Source organism: Argopecten irradians, chromosome 12, assembly GCF_041381155.1.
Source record: "Argopecten irradians isolate NY chromosome 12, Ai_NY, whole genome shotgun sequence".
NCBI classification, from domain to species: Eukaryota; Metazoa; Mollusca; class Bivalvia; order Pectinida; family Pectinidae; genus Argopecten; species Argopecten irradians.
The window spans coordinates 42,248,041-42,270,090 of NC_091145.1; the positions used below are offsets into that span (position 1 = coordinate 42,248,041).

General features: G+C 35.1%; 2 protein-coding genes across 2 annotated transcripts; both read right to left on the reverse strand.

Moving 5' to 3' along the window:
- Positions 1-15,119: 15,119 nt before the first annotated feature.
- LOC138335900 (uncharacterized) lies at positions 15,120-16,701 on the reverse strand. Its single transcript, XM_069285083.1, has one exon. It carries the CDS (start codon positions 16,503-16,505, stop codon positions 15,285-15,287), a length of 1,221 nt encoding a protein of 406 aa, XP_069141184.1. The 5' UTR covers positions 16,506-16,701; the 3' UTR covers positions 15,120-15,284.
- A 3,137-nt stretch (positions 16,702-19,838) lies between these two features.
- LOC138305119 (uncharacterized) lies at positions 19,839-20,906 on the reverse strand. The gene has a single exon (XM_069245519.1). It carries the CDS (start codon positions 20,904-20,906, stop codon positions 19,839-19,841), a length of 1,068 nt encoding a protein of 355 aa, XP_069101620.1.
- Between the last annotated feature and the right edge of the window lie 1,144 nt (positions 20,907-22,050).

A 22,050-nucleotide genomic window follows, 5' to 3' on the forward strand; every position in this document is an offset into this window, starting at 1 on the left:
CTGTAACCAGCTGGCACCAATTTATCACTTTACACAACTCAGTAACCAGCTGGCATCAATTTATCACTTTACACGACTCTGTAACCAGCTGGCATCAATTTATCACTTTACACAATTCTCAATTAACAACTGGCATCACTTTACACAACTCTCGATTACCAGATGGCATCACTTTACACCACTCTCGGTAACCAGCTGACATCAATTTATCACTTTACACGACTATCAATAACCTAATGGCATCAATTTACACGACACTGTAACCAGCTGGCACCAATTTCTCACTTTACACGACTCTGTAACCAGCTGGCATCAATTTATCACTTTACACGACTCTGTGACCAGCTGGCATCAATTTATCACTTTACACGACTCTGTGACCAGCTGGCATCAATTTATCACTTTACACGACTATCAATAACCAGATGGCATCAATTTACACGACACTGTAACCAGCTGGCACCAATTTATCACTTTACACGACTCTGTAACCAGCTGGCATCAATTTATCACTTTACACGACTCTGTGACCAGCTGGCATCAATTTATCACTTTACACGACTATCAATAACCAGATGGCATCAATTTACACGAGTCTGTAACCAGCTGGCATCAATTTATCACTTTACACGACTCTGTGACCAGCTGGCATCAATTTATCACTTTACACGGCTCTGTGACCAGCTGGCATCAATTTATCACTTTACACGACTATCAATAACCAGATGGCATCAATTTACACGACACTGTAACCAGCTGGCACTAATTTATCACTTTACACGACTCTGTAACCAGCTGGCATCAATTTATCACTTTACACGACTCTGTGACCAGCTGGCATCAATTTATCACTTTACACGACTATCAATAACCAGATGGCATCAATTTACACGACACCTGTAACCAGCTGGCACCAATTTATCACTTTACACTCGACTCTGTGACCAGCTGGACATCAATCTTACAGCTGCATCAATTTATCACTTACACGACTCTGTGACCAGCTGGCATCAATTTATCACTTTACACGACTATCAATAACCAGATGGCATCAATTTACACGACACTGTAACCAGCTGGCACCAATTTATCACTTTACACGACTGTAACCAGCTGGCATCACTTTACACGACTCTGTGACCAGCTGGCATCAATTTATCACTTTACACGACTATCAATAACCAGATGGCATCAATTTACACGACACTGTTACCAGCTGGCATCAATTTATCACATCACACGACTCTGTAACCAGCTGGCATCAATTTATCACTTTACACGACTCTGTGACCAGCTGGCATCAATTTATCACTTTACACGACTATCAATAACCAAATGGCATCAATTTATCACTTTACACGACTCTGTAACCAGCTGGCATCAATTTATCACTTTACACGACTCTGTAACCAGCTGGCATCAATTTATCACTTTACACGACTCTGTGACCAGCTGGCATCAATTTATCACTTTACACGACTCTGTGACCAGCTGGCATCAATTTATCACTTTACACGACTATCAATAACCAGATGGCATCAATTTACACGACACTGTAACCAGCTGGCACCAATTTCTCACTTTACACGACTCTGTAACCAGCTGGCACCAATTTATCACTTTACACAACTCTGTGACCAGCTGGCATCAATTTATCACTTTACACGACTATCAATAACCAGATGGCATCAATTTACACGACACTGTAACCAGCTGGCACCAATTTATCACTTTACACGACTCTGTAACCAGCTGGCATCAATTTATCACTTTACACGACTCTGTGACCAGCTGGCATCAATTTATCACTTTACACGACTATCAATAACCAGATGGCATCAATTTACACGACACTGTAACCAGCTGGCACCATCAATTTACACGACTCTGTAACCAGCTGGCATCAATTTATCACTTTACACGACTCTGTGACCAGCTGGCATCAATTTATCACTTTACACGACTATCAATAACCAGATGGCATCAATTTACACGACACTGTAACCAGCTGGCACCAATTTATCACTTTACAAGACTCTGTAACCAGCTGGCATCAATTTATCACTTTACACGACTCTGTGACCAGCTGGCATCAATTTATCACTTTACACGACTATAAATAACCAGCTGGCATCAATTTACACGACACTGTAACCAGCTGGCATCAATTTATCACTTCACACAACTCAGTTACCAGCTGGCATCAATTTATCACCTTACACAATTCTCAATTACCAGCTGGCATCACTTTACACAACTCTCAATTACCAGTTGGTATCATTTATCACTTTACATGATCTTCAATTACCAGCTGGCATCAATTTATTGCTTTACACAACTTAATAACCAGCTGGCTCAGATATTTGTGTATTATGGCGGATGGGGTCGCTGGAAATGAATAACCTTGACAATCATTCAAGGTCACAGACAAGAGTATGGTTTACAAACGATTTTACAATGATCAATTGACTGAAATTTGATATGAATCATGATTACATGTACATGATTTATGTTGAATTTATTAAAATATGTATATCATCCTCTGAAAAACCAAAAAAAGAGGTAATGTTTTGCATGCAGGTGCAAAAAATGTTGTTCAATTATGAGTCATGATTGAGTTTTGATAAGAGAGAAATGACAAAAGATTGGTTGTCATTGTGTAGCGTGGAAATTTATGTCACGCTTAATTTTTATTAGTTGTTAAAGTTTATTTGTATTGTTAAAATAAGAGTTTTATACTATTTAGTTCATAGTTTTAGTTTATATACATACATAGGACAGTTAGGGGCCAGGTGGCCACGCGCACGTGCCCATCTGGGGTCGTTACGTATAAGGGAGCTGGGGCACCGCATTCCGTTTTCCATATAAGGAGTTGTTTACGACTAGGGCTGTGTATTAGGGTCCAGTTTGATGGACAGGTTGCGTAAGGTGTTCGTATTAATAGTAACAGAGAGCTAAATTTAGGTAGTGGTCACTCCGGCCAGCCAATTAGAGTTAGGTTGGGAGGGGGAATGGAAGTAGGTAGAAATAAGTAATCATATTAAGATTCAGCCAATGAACGTGAGAATGAATATGGAAGGAGCGAGGTTTTAGCCAATTAGAGGACAGTATGAAAGTGGTATAAAAGGGGGTGCACGTGAAGAAAAGGTAGAGGACATGGAAATTTTGGGACTTACTCCACGCATCTCGGGATAAGTTATTTTAATTCGGATTACTTTACTACACTTAGTGTGTTTGTGACTATGGGATTTGTACTTGGGATGTACTGTACGGATATTTCCTACATGTATCAGTAATGTGATATATACGGATTACTCTATCATTCTTAGTGTGTGACCATGGGATTTATACTTGCATTTGGGATGTACTGAATACTTCGCAATTATGGATATCACCTAGCAGTGAACTTAAGTGAAACAGTGTACCAGTGTGTGTGTTCCTAATGGATTTATTACGGTTTTACCCCCCCGGCTGGTGTCGTGAAGAATAAACTGAATAACCACACATTTGTGGTATATGTAGTTGTAATTTGCACCCAGATACAATATAAACTAGTTTAGAATCATTCTGTAAACTTATTCAGCAGCATCAATATCAATTTAAGTGGATTGCGAAGAAAATAAGAAAATTTAGTGAACTGCATTTCATTATGAAGTTAATAATATTCCCACGTCATTTAACATATACAAGTGGTATCGTGGTAAGTCCTGAGCATTCTATGCTGACGTCCGGGGTTCAACCCTTATCGTCGGCTTTACTTTTATTTTTTTTTATTTCATATTTTTATTTGTTGTTAATTCACCATGCTTGAAAATATTCTTTTATTTTGTCTTTATATTTATTTTTGTTTTATTTTATTTTTATTTTCCAAAAGTTTATTCCAAACATAGACATGTACTGTATACTAGGAGAGTGTTAATCGCCATCATTTGCATACTTGTGACGCTGGAGGCTGGCAGTTGACGTGATCGAAACCACAAGTAATGCAACGTTCTTTCGATAGCCCTGATGGCGAGATCGAACGATTTAGGCAGTTCTTTCTCATACGTGTAACGCCAATGGAATTAAAATTCTTTAAGGTATGAGATATATTGATCTTATTTCAGATATTTATGAAGTACCGTACGTCAATCATCTTATTTCAATAGATGTGTCATCTATTTTGTTGCGGTAAACAATCGGTGTTTTGCATTAGTTAAAAGTACGCTTGACTATTGCACAGTAGTCTTTCAAACACTTTACCGATTGTGATCGTAAGTTATTATTTGACCAATCATTGCACATGGCGGGATAATTAAAATCGATTTCCGTAAATATTAATAATAATTTACACAGATCAATACCAATTTTAAAACACATAGATTCTCATTTACCTCAGGTGATACTATGTGATAATTAAACCAGAGACATAGATAATTTAATTACTATCTAAATCTCTGATTAAACTAACGATATGTATTTGAATTATAATTAAAACATAATAGAAAGTAATGTCTAGAAAAAGTATTTTCATTTAGATTGTCAACAATTACTTCAGTGAAATTCAGTTTAAGATTTAAATAAGCACACACCATTAACTTTATTTAATGAAAAAAATATGTCTATGCTCTAGAAATAAATGGTATAGTCATTATATGTCCATAATTCATCAAACTTTAAAAAATATTTGTAAATTATTGGTTTTGATTAGATACGCATGCATTAAAATATGATATGATTAAGATTCTAATGGCCGACAAAACTAATTGATCAAATATAGTAATTTGCAAATTTATCTTAACCAAAATATATCAAACTGTTTTTTTCCCCACACGTACATGTACATACTCAGCATGCTATGTTATGTTTCTTATGTTTTTTTTTATATAAATGTAATGTATATGTCATGTCAAGTTTATGTTGATGTCCCATGTATTTGTAAATGTGTTAAATGCAAAAAATTGAACAAAAAAAAAAATAAAAAAAAATATATATATAATATACATTTATATATACATGTATATTGCATTTTTCATAAAATTTCAATTTTGAAACAAAAATACAGTACATATATTATGTACCGGTCAGCTAGGATACAGAGTTTCTGTTCTTGATCGTCATGATCATAGAAGAAACCTGGTCCACCTCAGAATTAAGACCACCTCGCTATTAAGACCACTTTTACTCAGACCACTGGGTGGTTTTAAAAGATAGGTTTTAATGTAAATACTGTTATACATATTCTCAACACATGTTATATAATGTTTCTGACGTCCCTTGCTCATACACATTAATTTTCATTTACAGCGGTTCGGAGCGGTAGGGAGCTGGGTTTTCGAGAAAAATATTTCAAAGATTAAAGGATAGATAACCACCCCATATATACATCTCTTCGTATCTGTAGCAGTGCGCAGCCAAGCGTGAAGGTGTGATACATTGATCATGACCACATCAAAACAATAAGCAGTGATCTAGAGATGGCTGTTCTATTGTTTAGAGGATTCAAGTGTTTCAAGTTTTTATTTCATCCAAATGCATAAAAAGCATATAGGGAACAGTACAATTATTATCATTATAATATGACATACAATGTATACAAGTATAAGATGGCGGAGGACAATATTTCAGTATTTCAATATACTAATAAGCTCCATATATATGTATAAAAGACGTGATCACAACAGAACCTACGTTGATGCTGACGGCAAATACAAAGCAATTTTATCATTTAATTAATTGTGAGCAGAGTTTTTCTTTTCTCTGTTGCACGAAACAAAAAGTTACCCAACATATTCAAAATTTTAACATCTTTACTAGAGAATAATTCTATAAACTTATGCACGCTTGGTCTATGATAAAAATATCTGTTAATGTATTTTTCTCTTAATTCAGAATATGCCGGACAGAGAAGAACAAAATGTACTTCATCTTCGACGTCATTTTTATCACATAATGAACAAGTCCTTTGATTTCTAGGAATATTATTATAACGTCCGGATTCGATATTAAGACTATGACATTGCATACGGAATTGGCTTAAAAACTTCTTGAATTTATGATTTACAGGCTTAATTAAATAGAACTGTGTACAAAAATTATGAACGATATGTTTATACAAATAACATTTAAGAGATACATCAAACGCACTATATAATTCTTGAACAAGAACATCATTAATACGTTGGTGGTATATTTGCAAAAAATGATTTTCATTTAAAAACACATTGATTTTTCCAAACATATCCAAATCCCAAACTACAAAGTTCGTGCTTAATATGATAGACCCAATTCGTTTTACAATTAGGTTTTCTGCTATTCAATTCGACTAGTGCATCATAACAAGATTTCAGAATGCAATTGTTTGTTTTCAATAGTTTTAACCAATATTTCATAACAGCTGTCTTACGTTGAACATACAATGAATATCTACCCGTTTCGAAAAACACCATAGATGTATTGACTGTTTTTCTAACATTAAGTATGTCTTTAAGGAAAAGGAGGTGAATTTTTTCAACTTGGGGCGAAACATCTAGCCCCCACACTTCACAACCATAATTTAATATGCATGTAACATATGTAACAAATAAGGATAATTTTGTTTCTGTGTTAAGGCTAAAGTTTTTCATTTTTCTTTTTAATTGAAAGTATGCTTTCCTGCCTTGAGACGCTAATGTATCTTGTGCTACAGCAAATCTTCCATTAAAATTAAAAACCAAACCCAGGTAACAAAACTTATCAACAATTTCTATAGATTTATCATTGAAAGTCCATTTTTCACCAGGTAATATTCTTCTCCTTTTCCTAAATATAACAATTTTTGTTTTATCTGTGTTTACTTTTAAATTCCATTTAACCGTATAAGTCTGTAGACAGTTGAGCATATGCTAGAGGTCAGTAGCGTCTTCGGAAAATAAGACTGTATCATCTGCATACATTAGCATAAAAAGGTTAAGTAACTGTAAGGGGTAACTTTGACAATCCGAGTTTATAAATTCACTTTCCATATCATTTACAAATAAAGAATATAGCATGGGAGACAAAGATTCCCCTTGTAATAAACCGACATGCAAATCGAACATGGCGGATAGTTTACCATTTAGTTTCACGCATGAACGTACATTATCATAAATTGATGAAATTACATTAAGTAATCGCCCTCTACTACCACTTTTCCAAAGTTTATGCCATAAATATCGATGATTAATACTATCAAAAGCCTTACTGTAATCAATAAAAGCACAATATAGTCGTTTGTTTTGCTCTATAGAATTAATAATTAAACTTTGCAACGCAAAGATAGCATCACTAGTACCAAACCCAGGCTTAAAACCAAATTGTGCATCGGTGACAATATCTTCACGAGCACTCCACTTTAACAAGCGCTTATTTAACAAGGACGTAAATAATTTAGCTAAATGACTAATTAACGTTATACCTCTATAATTGTTAACATTATTAATATCCCCCTTTTTATGCAGAGGAATTATGACACCTTGGGCCCATGACTCTGGAAAATAACCAATTTGTAACATGGTATTAAATAATTTTAACAAAACTGGTAAAAACATATTTTTATATTCAATGAAGTATTCGTTAAGAACCATATCGATGCCAGCAGCTTTGCCCTTAGGCAGTGCCTTAATTACTTCAGCTATTTCCTCAATACTAAAATCTACATCTAACTCTGGATATACACACTCACAAGGTTAAGTGTCATTTTATAACGAAATCTTATCGTTTGGTTGTTTATGCAAATTAAATGAAAAAATTCGGAGGTGTTTAAAATATAAATGAAATTGTAATACATGTACGTACTTTTCTGTACTAGGCAAATGTACTAATATAATTTGTAACACAATGGTTTTTTTTTCAGAGTAGATTATCATGTCAAAGTAAAATTGCTGAGTGAATCTGCTATAATATATATTGAAACCACTGAAGCTTATAATTTTCGTTACTGTAAAGGAAATTTTAGAAATATCAACCCATTTCAAATGATTCGACTGAACTAATTAAGTCTTCCCATCTTCTCCTCCCGGTAGGAGTATGTTATTTTTTCATTACATTGTACAGATCAATATGAAATATTTATTGTAAGTAGGAAACAAATTTGACATATTTCAGAGTCAGTCGAATTCAGGTATTCTCTGATAGCAGATAATAAAACCGTGATATTCCACAAAATTAGTACTAATCTGATAGATTTGTATCAATTCATCAAAACAGTAAAAAGTAAGCGTGTCACTATCCTTCATTAAATCATATACGACAATTATGTTGAAATCTTGAAGTTCTTATAAGAACTGTTTTTCTACCAATATTCATATTTCAAAGTAAATTATCATGTTCAAGCCTTATGAAAACAGTTTTGGAACCAATAGTCAAATTTCAAAGTAAATTATCATGTCAAAGTAAAATTTCTGAGTGAATTTGCGATCCGAATGTTGGACCTATCCTTGCTCCAAATTTTGCTGAACAACTTTCCATAATGTTTAATAAGAAGATATTTACAAATTGTAGTTAGAAAAGGACACTGATGACAATATCTGTCATTTAGGTAACTCGTGCCGTTACCGTTTGTTAGAATATATGTTGTAATGTACTACAAACTTGATAGACATAGAGAAAAAATATTAACATGTTTTGACGAAAAACATCCTTCCTGCCATTTACATGTCGTTTAGTTAACTCAGGTTATTTAGTTTTATAGTTATATACATTGATGTACTTGAAACTTGATAAAGCATATACCGGTAAACAGCTGATAGCTGACAGAGATTTTTTTTCTCTCTTTCCCTCTCTTTCCCCTCTTTCTCCCTGATATGTTGCCAAAGTAGTTTTCGTGAAGTTATGAAGCATGAAAGTCATCCTTTATGACAATATACGTTAGTTATATATGTTACACGGTCTGACAACCATTAATTTTTTGTAGTTATAGATAGTATGGTGTTCTTAAACTTGCTAGATACATTTTTGTTAAACAGGAAATCCTTGATGTCATTCATATTAGTCATTAAAGGTCAAATACGTGTATGGTATTGCTTAAACATTATATGAGATTTTATATAATATAACCAGTAAGTTTTTTCTTGATATCTGAAGAATGCCTGTTTAGTTTTTAACAAAAAAAATCAATTTAATTTGACATTACAAGTCACCATAATGCTGAAACTTTTCTTTATATAAACTTGACAACATAAATACTTCCTCTTTGATTGAAGGTTCTGCACTGAAATGCATTATGTGTATTTAGAATAACTTGACCTGTACAAAATGTGAGAAAATAAATCAATGTGATAAATTATTACGACCAAATAAAAAAACAATTATTTGTATTAGTTTTTCAGCCTTAGTTTGAGTCCTGTTTCCTTTGGATCGTTTTCCAATTTGCAGTTATACTGATAATATAACCATTGACTTATCAATCTTTAACACTCGAATCAACTCCTATCATCCAGAAGTTTTACCGCAGCAGTACTTTCAGTACTTTGATTGTGAACTATATTACATTTTGCACGTGGATGTTTATGTGAATAAATTATGTGAATTTTAGAGTGATGTTTTCTAGTTTTCCCTGCCGTAGTCACCTTCCATCACGGACTTACGATATACAATAGCGTCTCGTCATAACCTTAAGTGCTATCATGTTTTGGAGAAACGCTACAAATGGTGGCAGCGGTGGGATGGAAGTTACCATGATTACGGCAGTGGAAATGTTACTATACTGAACTTTTTGGATTTTATATCTGTGACTATTTGTGATAATGGATATTTCGGAAACATCGAGGAGACCATTTCAGCGAGGGCTCACTTTTCCGCCTGTGCGTCGGAATTTCAATTATAATTTCGACCAGAGTGAAGTGATGAGTGCTGATGTGCTTTATTATTCACCTCGGACATTCCGTGATTCGGATGTTGAAATATCATCAGTGACCTCTACTTCGAGTGTTGGACCTATAGGAACTACAGTGAATTGTGATATAGGTGCGTCGAGTTCACGGACAGCGAATCAACGCAAGTCGGAACATTAATATAAGGGATTCATTCTAAGATGGATTATTGTGTTGCTGTATTTAGAAAATTATGTGGGTATAGTGTACTATAGATACCCAAACCACATTATCGCGTGCTTCATAAAAGAGTTTAAAGTGTTTGGAACTCTAGTGTTCTGGTTGTGTATCACGTGTTCTGTGGTAGTGAATTCGATTCAGAATCCCGTGATGGTAGACATAGTGACAAATATGTCCCAGGGATTAGTGGACGATAGAGAATTAGTGTCGTCAAACAGCCAAGATGAAGCGATATTTTATGTACACGAAATTCCTCCAAGTGTGTCCCTGCCGGAGCAGTATGCCGTGCGCGCGCGTCGGCCGCGCGGGAACGGAGGACTAATACAGGCGAGGAACGGAGTTAAGACTGTACCCAGCAATATGTGCTACTAACAGGGATACAGACACAGAGATTTGTGATATTATTTCTTCTGCGGGAAACTGCAAACAGGAAGAAGAGTACGACTTACTCGAAACCAGAGTAATGTGTGATGTAATAATATGTGATTTAGCTACGGAAGTGCGTCATATGGTGGACTGGAAAGTTGACACCGGAGACGTATTTTTATATCCGGAGATCTCTATAGCGGTGCTTTGAGAATCATCCTGTATTGGAGCCTGACCTTTCCATGTGTGAGACAGCCGATGTAAACACGTTGTTTGTGATAGTGATTTTATCAAAATTTATCATTCGGGAACTATCGTTATTAAGACAGTCTATCAAGCCAATGGATCACGTGCTGTTTAAGGAAGCACTATGGGGAGAATACCTCGACAAGTGTGAAGTATTGGACGAGGGATTATAGCCATGCAAGAAACCACAATGATTGATAGAGGAAATCGGAGAGTCCATAAAGTTTATATTGTATTTTAATTGGGACAGTTGCCGGACAGTGTTGTCGACTTAAAAACGACGTTGTGAGGAAACCCCATTTTGTGTATATTATTCGTAAAGACGTCAACTTGGTGTGTGATATTAAAGTTGTGTTGTGTTTATCTGTGGATCTACAAATGGATTATCATCAAGTGCCTTTCAGTGAAGACGATAGATTGAAGATCGCCTTCGTTATTCCACTAGGTGGATTGTACCAATGTTATAGTGATGGTGTTTTGTTTAGTCAACGCCCGGATCACTTTCTCCAGAATTATTAGAAAACGCTGAGTGGATTACAGTGGAACATTGCAGTGTTTTATCTGGACTGTGTTATTGTGTACGGGAAGAATTTCAGTCAGAAGATGGACAACTTGTATTGATGGCAGTCATGCATGAAGATACCTGACGGTGCCGATTTGAAGTTGAAGGCCTATAAAAAGGTGTCACTTGTTCTGCAGACAAGTGACGTTCCTGTGACATGTGGTGTCCAGGATGGCGTCCGGACTGATTCTTCAAGAACAGAGGCAACGCTGAAGATGTAATCATCAGAAACCGATCCAGAACCATATGTCAGGAAGTTGGTGAAAACTTCGCATTAATAGCGAAGTGTCTACATGGTCATACCAAGCAATGTAAAGTTTGGTGGTAGACAACAGAAACTTTTGGTGACGTGAAGAAATGGTCAACTTCAACTTTTGGAAATCCAGACGTCCACACGGGGGATTTAAGCTGAACACTGAGGCAAGAAACTACATGCTGTATGAGCTGTGATGTCCCAAGAGTGACATGGAACCTGTTACAACCAGTACCCAGGAGACACATGAACATGGGCTGATTCCAAAGATAATGTTGTGGTGGTGATCCATCCAGAACGCTAGCCTTAGAAACCCAATTTTTGGCGAGGATCACCTCGCCATTGTGATCGTGGTTGCAAAATTCTCTTTCAGTCAATTTCCTCAATATGATTGGCTTAGAACTTGCTCGCAGATACTAGCGCTCCTAACGGCAGTGTATTCAACAACTTTGATTTTACCGGGAATTTTAAATAGCAAATTTTGAATATGAAAGTTACTGAAATAAGCGTATCTGTAATGTTGAAATAGGAGAAGTAGATAACTGCTTTCATATCCTTACCATATACACTATCCAAATGATCTTAGGTTGGAAAATTTTCACTTGAATTGTTTACAATGTATCTCGACTTTCCGTCCCGAAAATGTTGTTAACAATGCATGAAGACGTTTCGTCCCGAAAATGCTTCGCTTCGCCCCACGCGTTTTGTACCTATTAGTGACAATTATCCCGCAACGGAAAAATGAAATCAATGTTTCACCTCAAACATCAAAATTTTTACAATAATGATTTTTGTAATTTGAATCATATTAGTTCGGGAGCAAATAAATCTCAGGACGAAATGGAGATTTGTTTATCACGGCTGCGTTATGCCACATGTACGTGTAAATCCACAATGGAAGAAAGACAACTCTAAGAAAATTTAGGATAAACCTTTTAAACTGATCAAATAGCGCGTGAGAGACGATGAACATTTTCTAAATGTCCAAGCTGGCGTAATCTTCCAACTTACGGCAGTTAATAAGGTATGAATATTTACCACATCCATAATTATCGATAATTTTATAAGCACATGTATACATTATCAGATTATATATACATATTAAAGCACGTATAGAGGTTGTCACTAAAAACATTTTAGCCACTTTCATCACATGTAGGCCCACAGGAGCTTGACGTTCTGATAATATATATAACGTATTCAGTAAACTACGTAATGAACGAAGTATTTTTGGTCCGAATGACAAAAATCATACATAAAATGTTCGTATAACTCGAAGTGAGATTTTTTTGGACTACTTCATTTGTAGATCGATGAAAATGCCGATTTCTTTTTCATAATTCTTCCGTAGAACGGCACTTAAAAAGCTGTTTCAATCTACAACAAACGTGGAGAAAACGGTTAAATGTTTAGCAATTATCCTGAGTTATATTTTATCAACAATCATCAGAGATTAGTAATTAAAACTTACATAAACATACTCCCGATTCTCACTTGCATTGTGTGATCACTCGAGCGGAACTAATCTCTACCACCTGGCACAGTCTTACAAAGGGGTGTTCTCTTAACGCCAACATATTTATCAACAACAGGTAGGTGTTGTTTTAGGAAACAATAGGAAGGCAATTATATACTGTTTCATATAAGCTGTCTTTATTTTCACCTGTAAAGTCACTTGAGATTTACCTGTATTTCAATCAGTATCATAGGTAACATTGGTGGGTTTTTGGATAAAAATTCCGTCAATATATTCCGTATTATATACAACGTAAATTATTAATTAAAGATAATCAGTGCTTTAATATGCTAAGAATTAATATGGAGCTACATGTGGATTATTAAGAACGATGCATTTTGAGTTCCAGGTGAAATATTTTTTTACAAATCATATCTCAATTTTATCAGAAAAACAGGTTTCTTGATCAGTGTATATTCTAATGTAACAGTATTCTGTTTTGACATAGGAGTTCCAGTAGGGCTACATTCTTAGCCAACTTTCATTTCTTGTGACCGTGCATAGTTGCGCATGATTTCTCTTATCGCATAGACGTACACCGTGAAGTATTTGGTTAGAAAATGAGTGGAGAAAAACAATATCACAAAAGTTTAAATTAATATTGTCGGAAATTTTGACCTGTTGATTATAGTTTAAGTTGGTAATCTATTGAAGCCGACACAAACACACATATATATGATGTTTTATAAACACTGGTAATAATATATCATTGGGGTTTAATGCTCTATATGTATTTTTGATACAAAATATTTTTAGAAGTCACTTAATAATGTAAAAATACTAAATGAAATGAGATTGAAGACTGTTACTTAGGGTCTTAACTATATTCATTTTAATACACATTATAGATGTTAATGTTGCAATACTGGCAAAATTATTTCAAGTCCATATGTTGAAGGTCTTGTAATTCTCAAAATGTTGCAAACTTTTATACTCAGAATACCAAATTAACAGTTTTCTAATTTTTTCTGTTTAAAGATTGTAGTACATATACCAATTTGTATCTAGTAACAATGTTTGACCGAAATTCAACCATAGGAAAGAAATTTATATGTTATTTCTAACATGCACAAAAATATATAATTTTACTGCGCTGTTAACGGACAACAGTTTAATTATTGGGTGCTCTTTTGCTATAATGATATACAAATGAACATGTACATTTACATTATAATGTAACATCACGCTGATCTAGAAATACCATCTTAGGATAAGAAAGCAGGAAAATTATATAATTATGATAAATGATGCATCCTAATGCAACTTTCAAAATATATTGTATGTTCTGTTAACTTAAAAAGGTCAGTCAAGTACAAGTAAAATTTGGAAATCATATTTGACATAAATTCACTTACTCTTTGGTAGGTTATTTACGCAGATGTTACATGTACATGTACTATATATGTATATAAGGTCACTTAACAGACATAAATGGAAGACCTTGTGGAAATATATCACGTTTCAACAGGCAAAAGGCTTATATTATTTCAAACTTTTAATCAAATTGGTGTTACACTAAGTTGAAATTGGATAATTCCTTTTTGGATTTTTTCTTTGATATTACTGAATGGTAAAGTTACTTCCATGTGAAATAAGTTTCAAAGAATTTTGCTTGATTTTAGTATCAATCTATTGAAAATCTAATGAGATTTATACCGGAGATTTTAGATATATCAAGGAAATCTTTAAAATTCTTGAAATAAAATCATTGTGAATTTAATTTAATTTCATTCATAGATTCTATTGTTATATTTTCATAGATATTAACAGAAACATATATTATGTATATATGTATCTGATATTAAATATGAACACTTATTGAAATGAAAATTAATCAATATACACTTAGATAAGTATCAATACAGGTAACTTTTATAGGTAAATTTACCTGTGGCATTGGGTCTGCCTTTAGGAAAAAGACTATAACCACTGTCACAACAAACTACCCTACAGCTAAATCAAAAATGTTGGCGTTCAGAGATACACCCCTTACAAATGCAATCACACAAAAGCCTACACGATCACTGTTTTTAGTGCGATTACATCTTTGAGTATGAACAATACTAGTTCTTTGAACTTTTTACTCGGCAAAATAAATTTATCACCGTGCCCATCAAGTTTTTCAAGTTTCAAGTTTTTTATTTTCCAAATGCAATACAGCATATAGGTTTAACCAATACACAAATACATAATACAATGATCGTTGTTATGTTTCAAGATGGCGGAGGATAATTCCGATATACTTCATACCAAATTAAACAAAATGATTAATACATGAGTATGATATATATACTACTGCTGATTAATGATAATTTTCCTTTTTTCTGTTGCCTGGATCAAATATTTCCCCAACAGATTTAAGCTCTTTACATTTTTAGATGAAAATAACATAATTAATTTATATACACTTGGGTGTTTGTGGTAATAAGTTTTTATAAACTTTTTACGTAACTCAGAATAAGCAGGACATAGTAATACAAAATGCATTTCATCTTCTACATCATTTTTGTCACAAACAGTACAAAGTCTATCGCCTCTGGGAACGGCGTTATAACGGCCAGCTTCAATTTGCAGAGAGTGGGCTTGCATGCGATATTTACTCAATATTTGTTTAGTTTTAGAATTCAAAGGCTTCTTTAAATAAAATTGAATTTCAAAGTTATCAACAAGATGTTTATAAATTTCACATTTAGGAGACACGTCAAATGCGCAACGCAGTTCCTGAATAAATATATCATGCAAGCGCTGTGAATACAATTCCAAAAAGTGTTTTTCATTATCTACATTCTGAGCAATCCAAATATTGTTGAAACCACATCTGCCTAAATCATTTTTTACATCATACAACCAATTTAATTTATAATTAGGCTTTTTCATAATGAGCTCAAATAGAGCATTATAGCATGACTTTAAAATACAGTTATCTGTTCTTAATAGCTTTAACCAATATTTCATCACCATTATTTTACGCTGTATATGTAAAGTAAACCTTCCAGTCTCAAAATACACCGTAGAACTATTGACTGTTTTTTTCACATTCAATAGACTCTTCAGGAATAAAAGATGTACAGATTCAATCTTAGGTGCTGGGTGCGAGCCCCATACCTCGCAACAGTAATTAAGCACACATGAAACATAAGTATCAAATAAGGATAATTTTGTTTCAACATTAAGCATGTATTTTTTCATTCTACTATTAAGGAGATAGTATGACTTTCTTCCTTGTGATGCTAAAGTATTAAGCGCTAGAGTAAATCTCCCATTATAATTGAAAACTAGCCCCAAGTAACAAAAATTATCAACAATATCTATAGCCCTTCCTTGAAAGGTCCAGTACTCATTAGCCTGTAGACGTTTACTTTTTCTAAAAACAACTATTTTGGTTTTATCTATATTAACAGATAAACTCCATTTATTTGCATAATTTTGCAGACAATCTAACATGTTTTGCAGGTCAGTAGCATCTTCAGTAAACAAAACTGTATCTGTGATGAAATACGGTTGTATTACCATGCTATCCGGAATCGCTGTCTGCTCTATTTTGTCTGTTAGTTTCGCCGTCAAGTAGACGCTTGTAATGTTAAGCTATATGTGAGTTAAGCGTTCTAGAGCCTAGGATTATTGTAAATAGATGGCGCTAATGTCGTTGCCCGGCAGTATATAAAGCCGCGGTTTTCAACGAGATTTTTTTTGCTCGTGCCCCGAAACGTTATATTTAGCGTCACGGTACGTAAAACTCTTCACTCACTCAACGAGATTTTTCTTAGTGTTGGACGAGCTGCTGAAGTGAAAGCACCTAAGTAAATACAAGGTAAATATAGATGTGCCTGAACAAGGCTTGCCTATATACGTCAGTTGATAATAACTTACGGTAGAGTTGAGATCGGAGATTGACGTGCCTGAATAAGGCTTTCCTCCTCCGCGTTATATACTCTGGAGAGTAAGTTGTAAACTGAGCCTTGGGATTGCTCGTTGAATGATTACGTTTACATGAATCATTGAGAGTACTAGTGATTACTCTGTGAGTACTAGGTAATATGTAATGATTGTGTGTGAATCATTGCTGGAGTGATTACTCTGAGAGTGCTCGGTAAACGTGAGTGCTCAGTAGCAGTGAGTACTGTGAGTGCACAGTGATTTTGAGTACTCGGTAGCTCGGTAGTGTTAGGCCTTAGGGAAAGGTTCTTAATAGATAATATAACATTGATTTTATCGTAGTCTGGTTATATATGTACGAGTAGGGATTATCGAATCACCCGAGGTAGGGGAGACTACTCGCATAGGCTTATAGATAATTCAGTAGTTGTTGCTAATCATTTAATAATTATTCTGACCTGTATGATTTATGCTGTTTGTATATTTTGAAGTTAAGTTATCATGATCACTCAGAGGCACTGAGTGATCAGTAGGATTGATATTGTAAATCATAATATTTAGGGATAGATAGAATCACAGCTAGATCAGCTGTGTATTATTTGTATATATTTGCACTGAGTAATTTGATAGGAACAGTACATAATATAGACACTATAGATCATCAGTTAATTGTGACTGGATCGGACCCGGTAAACGTCACATATCGTCAGCATACATAAGTATGAACAAATTTAAAAGTTGCAGTTGATAGCTTTGACAGTTGGAGTTTATCAATTCACTTTCTATATCATTAACAAAAAGAGAATAAAGTATCGGAGACAAAGATTCCCCTTGTAAGAGTCCGACATGTAAATCGAACATTGCAGATAGTTTTCCACTTAATTTTGTACATGATTTTACATTATCATAAATTGATATAATCACTTTCAACAATCTACCCCTAATTCCACATCGCCATAGTTTAAGCCAAAGCTTATTATGTACAATGCTATCAAATGCTTTACTGTAATCGACAAATACACAATAAAGCTTTTTATTTTGTTGTAAAGTATTAGTAATTAGACTACTTAATGCAAATATAGCATCACGAGTACCGAAACCGGGTTTAAAACCAAATTGCGCATCTGTAACAGCAGATACAGATTCGCTCCATTTTAACAGCCTTTTGTTCAAAAGACTGGTAAATAACTTTGCTACATGACTAATCAATGTAATACCTCTATAGTTATTTACATTGTTCTTATCACCTTTTTTATATACAGGAATAATTATACCTTGAGCCCAGGAATCGGGAAAATATCCGACTTCCATAATACTATTAAACAATTTTAACAGAACAGGTGCAAAAATGGTTTTATATTCAATCATGTACTCATTTAGTATCATATCGGTACCAGCCGACTTATTTCTAGACAGACCTTTAATTGCCTGAATAACTTCATCTAATTCAAAATCCACGTCTAATTCAGGAAAAACATTATCGAGATTTTTACCATCCAAGCTACTATCAGTGTCAGACGTGATATGATCTCCAGCAAGACTCTTGAAATGAAGAAAAAACTCATCTAATGTTATATCTCCAACACTACTGACATTCCGCTTTGCAAAGGTTTTATAAAATTCCTTAGGGTTATTGCGCTTTAGTAAATCCATCATGTTACCTTGCATTCTCATATAAGAACGCTTAGTCTTCGCTTCAAATGACTTATAACATTTTTTAGCCTCCGATAGACCTATCCTGTTAGTGAATGATCTGTCTCTATTAAAAATAGTCAGAGCAGATTTATAATTAGAGTATAACCGCCTACAATTATCATCAAACCATGGTTTATCAGGTACTTTCTTAGTAGACTTTAAACAATGACAAGAACAAGTACAGTTTACTATTTCTCGTCGACGTAAGCAAAACTGATCAAACAAAGAACGTGTACATTTAACAAAATTATCCAAACAATCGTCGATACTTTCCTTAGTATTACTTAGCTGATCTACAGATCTCTCAATTAGATGCATGTTTTCTAAAATACGTTCATTCTCTTTGGCCTCATGAGACCAGACTACATTCATGACAGGATGCTTAATATCATCTGAGCAACAATTACATTTATCACTTATTGTCTTTTGACAATTCAGGGTAGCATATATAGGTGCATGATCTGAGAATTCATTAAAGCAGCCTACACTAAAACTGGTAACATTTGACAAAGCCATTATATCAGCAAGCACATAGTCAATTACACTTGTACCATGTGTATTATAAAACGTGATCTTACCATTTCTATCTCCAGATAAACGACCATTGACAATCTTTAAACCGGTAGATTTACATAGTTCAATAAGACTACGTCCAAACGTATTAAGTCGTATATCTTCGGATTTACGTTCAGGGACAGTCTGTTCTACGTTATAAGATATAAAGCCGTCGTTTAAACTATCTATGTTATTGTGCATATACATATTGTCGAATGTTATAAAATCTGGTTCTACTCCAGTCCGACTGTTCAGGTCACCAATAACAAAAACATGACCTTTCTCACTATAATGACCAACCCCATTCTCTAACACCTGGAATATATCTTCATCATAGGAACCATAGAAAATAGATCTCTCTGGTGGAATATAGGTAAAAGCCACATAAACATCTTTCTTATCATCAAAGAGAGAGCCATCTATTCTGATCCACATAATACTATCTAATTCTATCATTTCTACTGACACGAACGGACAAAGCCATGCTTTGAGTAAGCAAACGATACCTCCACCTTTACACTTTGCTCTAATGACTGGCTTACAAAATTCAAAACCATCTATTACAAGGTTGGAGTCATTATCTAACCAACATTCTGACAAAAACACAATATCTGTTTTGTTAAATACATTACAAAAGTCTGTATTTTCCAGCTTAAGTCTTAAATTGCGCTGGACATTCCAGCTACATATAGTTAATGAGGTATTACCCTCCTGTAACCTCTATACTTGTTTAACGTGGGTTTCGTCAAGTTCAGGATCCGAGCTTTGCATAGATGACGTAGTAGCGTGCTGTTGTGGTGTGACATCATCGCTATCTCTCTGAGATCTTCCGGTATTGTCAGACGGGTCTGATGGTCCAGACACCGCTGTCGCATCGCGAGACGTAAGGTCTAGGGGCTGGAACTTGTTATCGGTTGTAATACCTCTGACTGGACCTCCCGATAACGACGTAGGCGTAGATGGAGGGCGTGTACGTTTCTTAGGTCGTCGCCTATTATGCTGTAAGGTTTCAGAATCATGAAACACTTGGCTCGTTTGTTGAACCGGTTGAGGTGCGGAAGCCTCAGGCCCCGTGTAAAGAACACCGTCAACATACATTCTGTCCCGGATAAATTTTACCCTATGGCGCTCTCTACGGAGTCGTTTGGCGACTGGGTAAAGCTTCCTCCTGACATCCTCGACAACGGCAGGGAACTGCTCATTTATACTATAACGCGACCCGTGCAGCTTGTGGGTCAGTGATAGAACCAGCCCGTGCTGGCGTTGGTAGATGAACCTAGCAACAATAGGACGCGGCCTTCCTGACTTCCTCTTCCCGAATCTATGGACGTTGCCAAAATCAATGTTCTCTGTGATACCGAGTTCGTTGTATAAAAATGATCTCACAACTCCCTCTGTGTCCTCACGGGGTACTTCATTAAGACCTAAGAAGACGAGGTTAGATTTCATAGATCGACACTGTAAATCTGTTAGCATGGATTGTAGTTCATTTCTCTCTTTACATACTTTCTCTAAAGCGACAGACGTATTTACTTGATCGCTATAGCACTGTTTTTTAATTTCCTTGATCTTGGTTTCGTGTGTCTCTGTGGTAACTTTCATACTGTCAAACAAATCACTCATTACCCTGGTGCTTTGCTCCAACTCTTGCGTATCTGAAGCTAGTTTTTTCTGATTATTCTCTATCTCACTAACTCTGATCGTTAGTGCTAGCAGAGCACTATGAACTTTATCTATTTTGTTCACCTGCACTTCAATATGCGTAAGTCTCGCGTCAATCTGTTTCATGAAGTTAGCATCAGTATTCAAAGCATAGCGACATGCCAGACTCGCACATTAAGCCAAGCATAAAAATGCAAATGTAAATATGCTAAAGCATACACCAACCAAAAGTCGGAGTTACATATAAAGATAGTAACACCCAAAATAGGGAGGGAAGATAAAGGCGGAGGGCATTTTGATCCTTGATTGACTCCCTGTGACTCGGTAGAATTCCAATCAAACTTCAACTTCCAGGTAAGTACTCGTTTAATCTTTTCAATTCTACCTCGTCACGTGGTCAATACAGGGATCCACATGAGATTTTAAAGTGCAATGAGCTATGAAAACTAGTACAAATAGTTCTATATATTAATTATGATTCAACAAATAACCAACAAGAAACTAAAGTTAAATGTTCTATTAAACTCAAAAACATATTTACTTTGTAAAACAGACACTGAATAAGCATGTACCGGTACATGCATGATGTAGCGAACTTGTCCACAGTGTAAGACATACTTTATTATGTATATGTGTCCAGTTTCACTCCAAACTAAGTTTGCTCCACCAGCAGGTTTGCATTAACTTCTCAGATAAAACACGTTAAACACAAACTTCACTACTACTGTTGTCACATAAAATTGGTTTCTGATAGAACTTGCGAAATACACAGTCTTTGTTCCATCCTGCTGTTTTCAAAATTGTCTCCAAAGGAACATTTCATCCTCTCATCGCCGCACTAGTAGATGCTGCCCGTGTACTGTGGGCTTTGAAAATTGTAGTGTCAATCCCTGACTTTTGTAAAGTTTCCTTTACCCACCGAGAAATTGTAGCTTTAGATGCAGCACCATGTGGCTTGCAGTGTGTTATAAACAGTTCACGTGTCTGATCACTACGAAGACTTTCAGTGAGATGCAGGTAATGTTCCATGGTTTTCACCACACAAAGTTTCCGGTTTCCACTGAACTTTGGCAAGACAACAGTTGGGTTAACATATCCTGGTCGTGTTTGTTTGATTTTGTCTGGTATATGAAAAAACTATCCCAGATGGTGTTTTATGCATGTTATCCAAATTCAATAGTGCAATGTGTTTGACAATACTCTGTCCATGTCACAAGATGCCACAAGGAGTCACTAATTTGTAGGTAACTTGTTTTCAAAGTCACTTTTT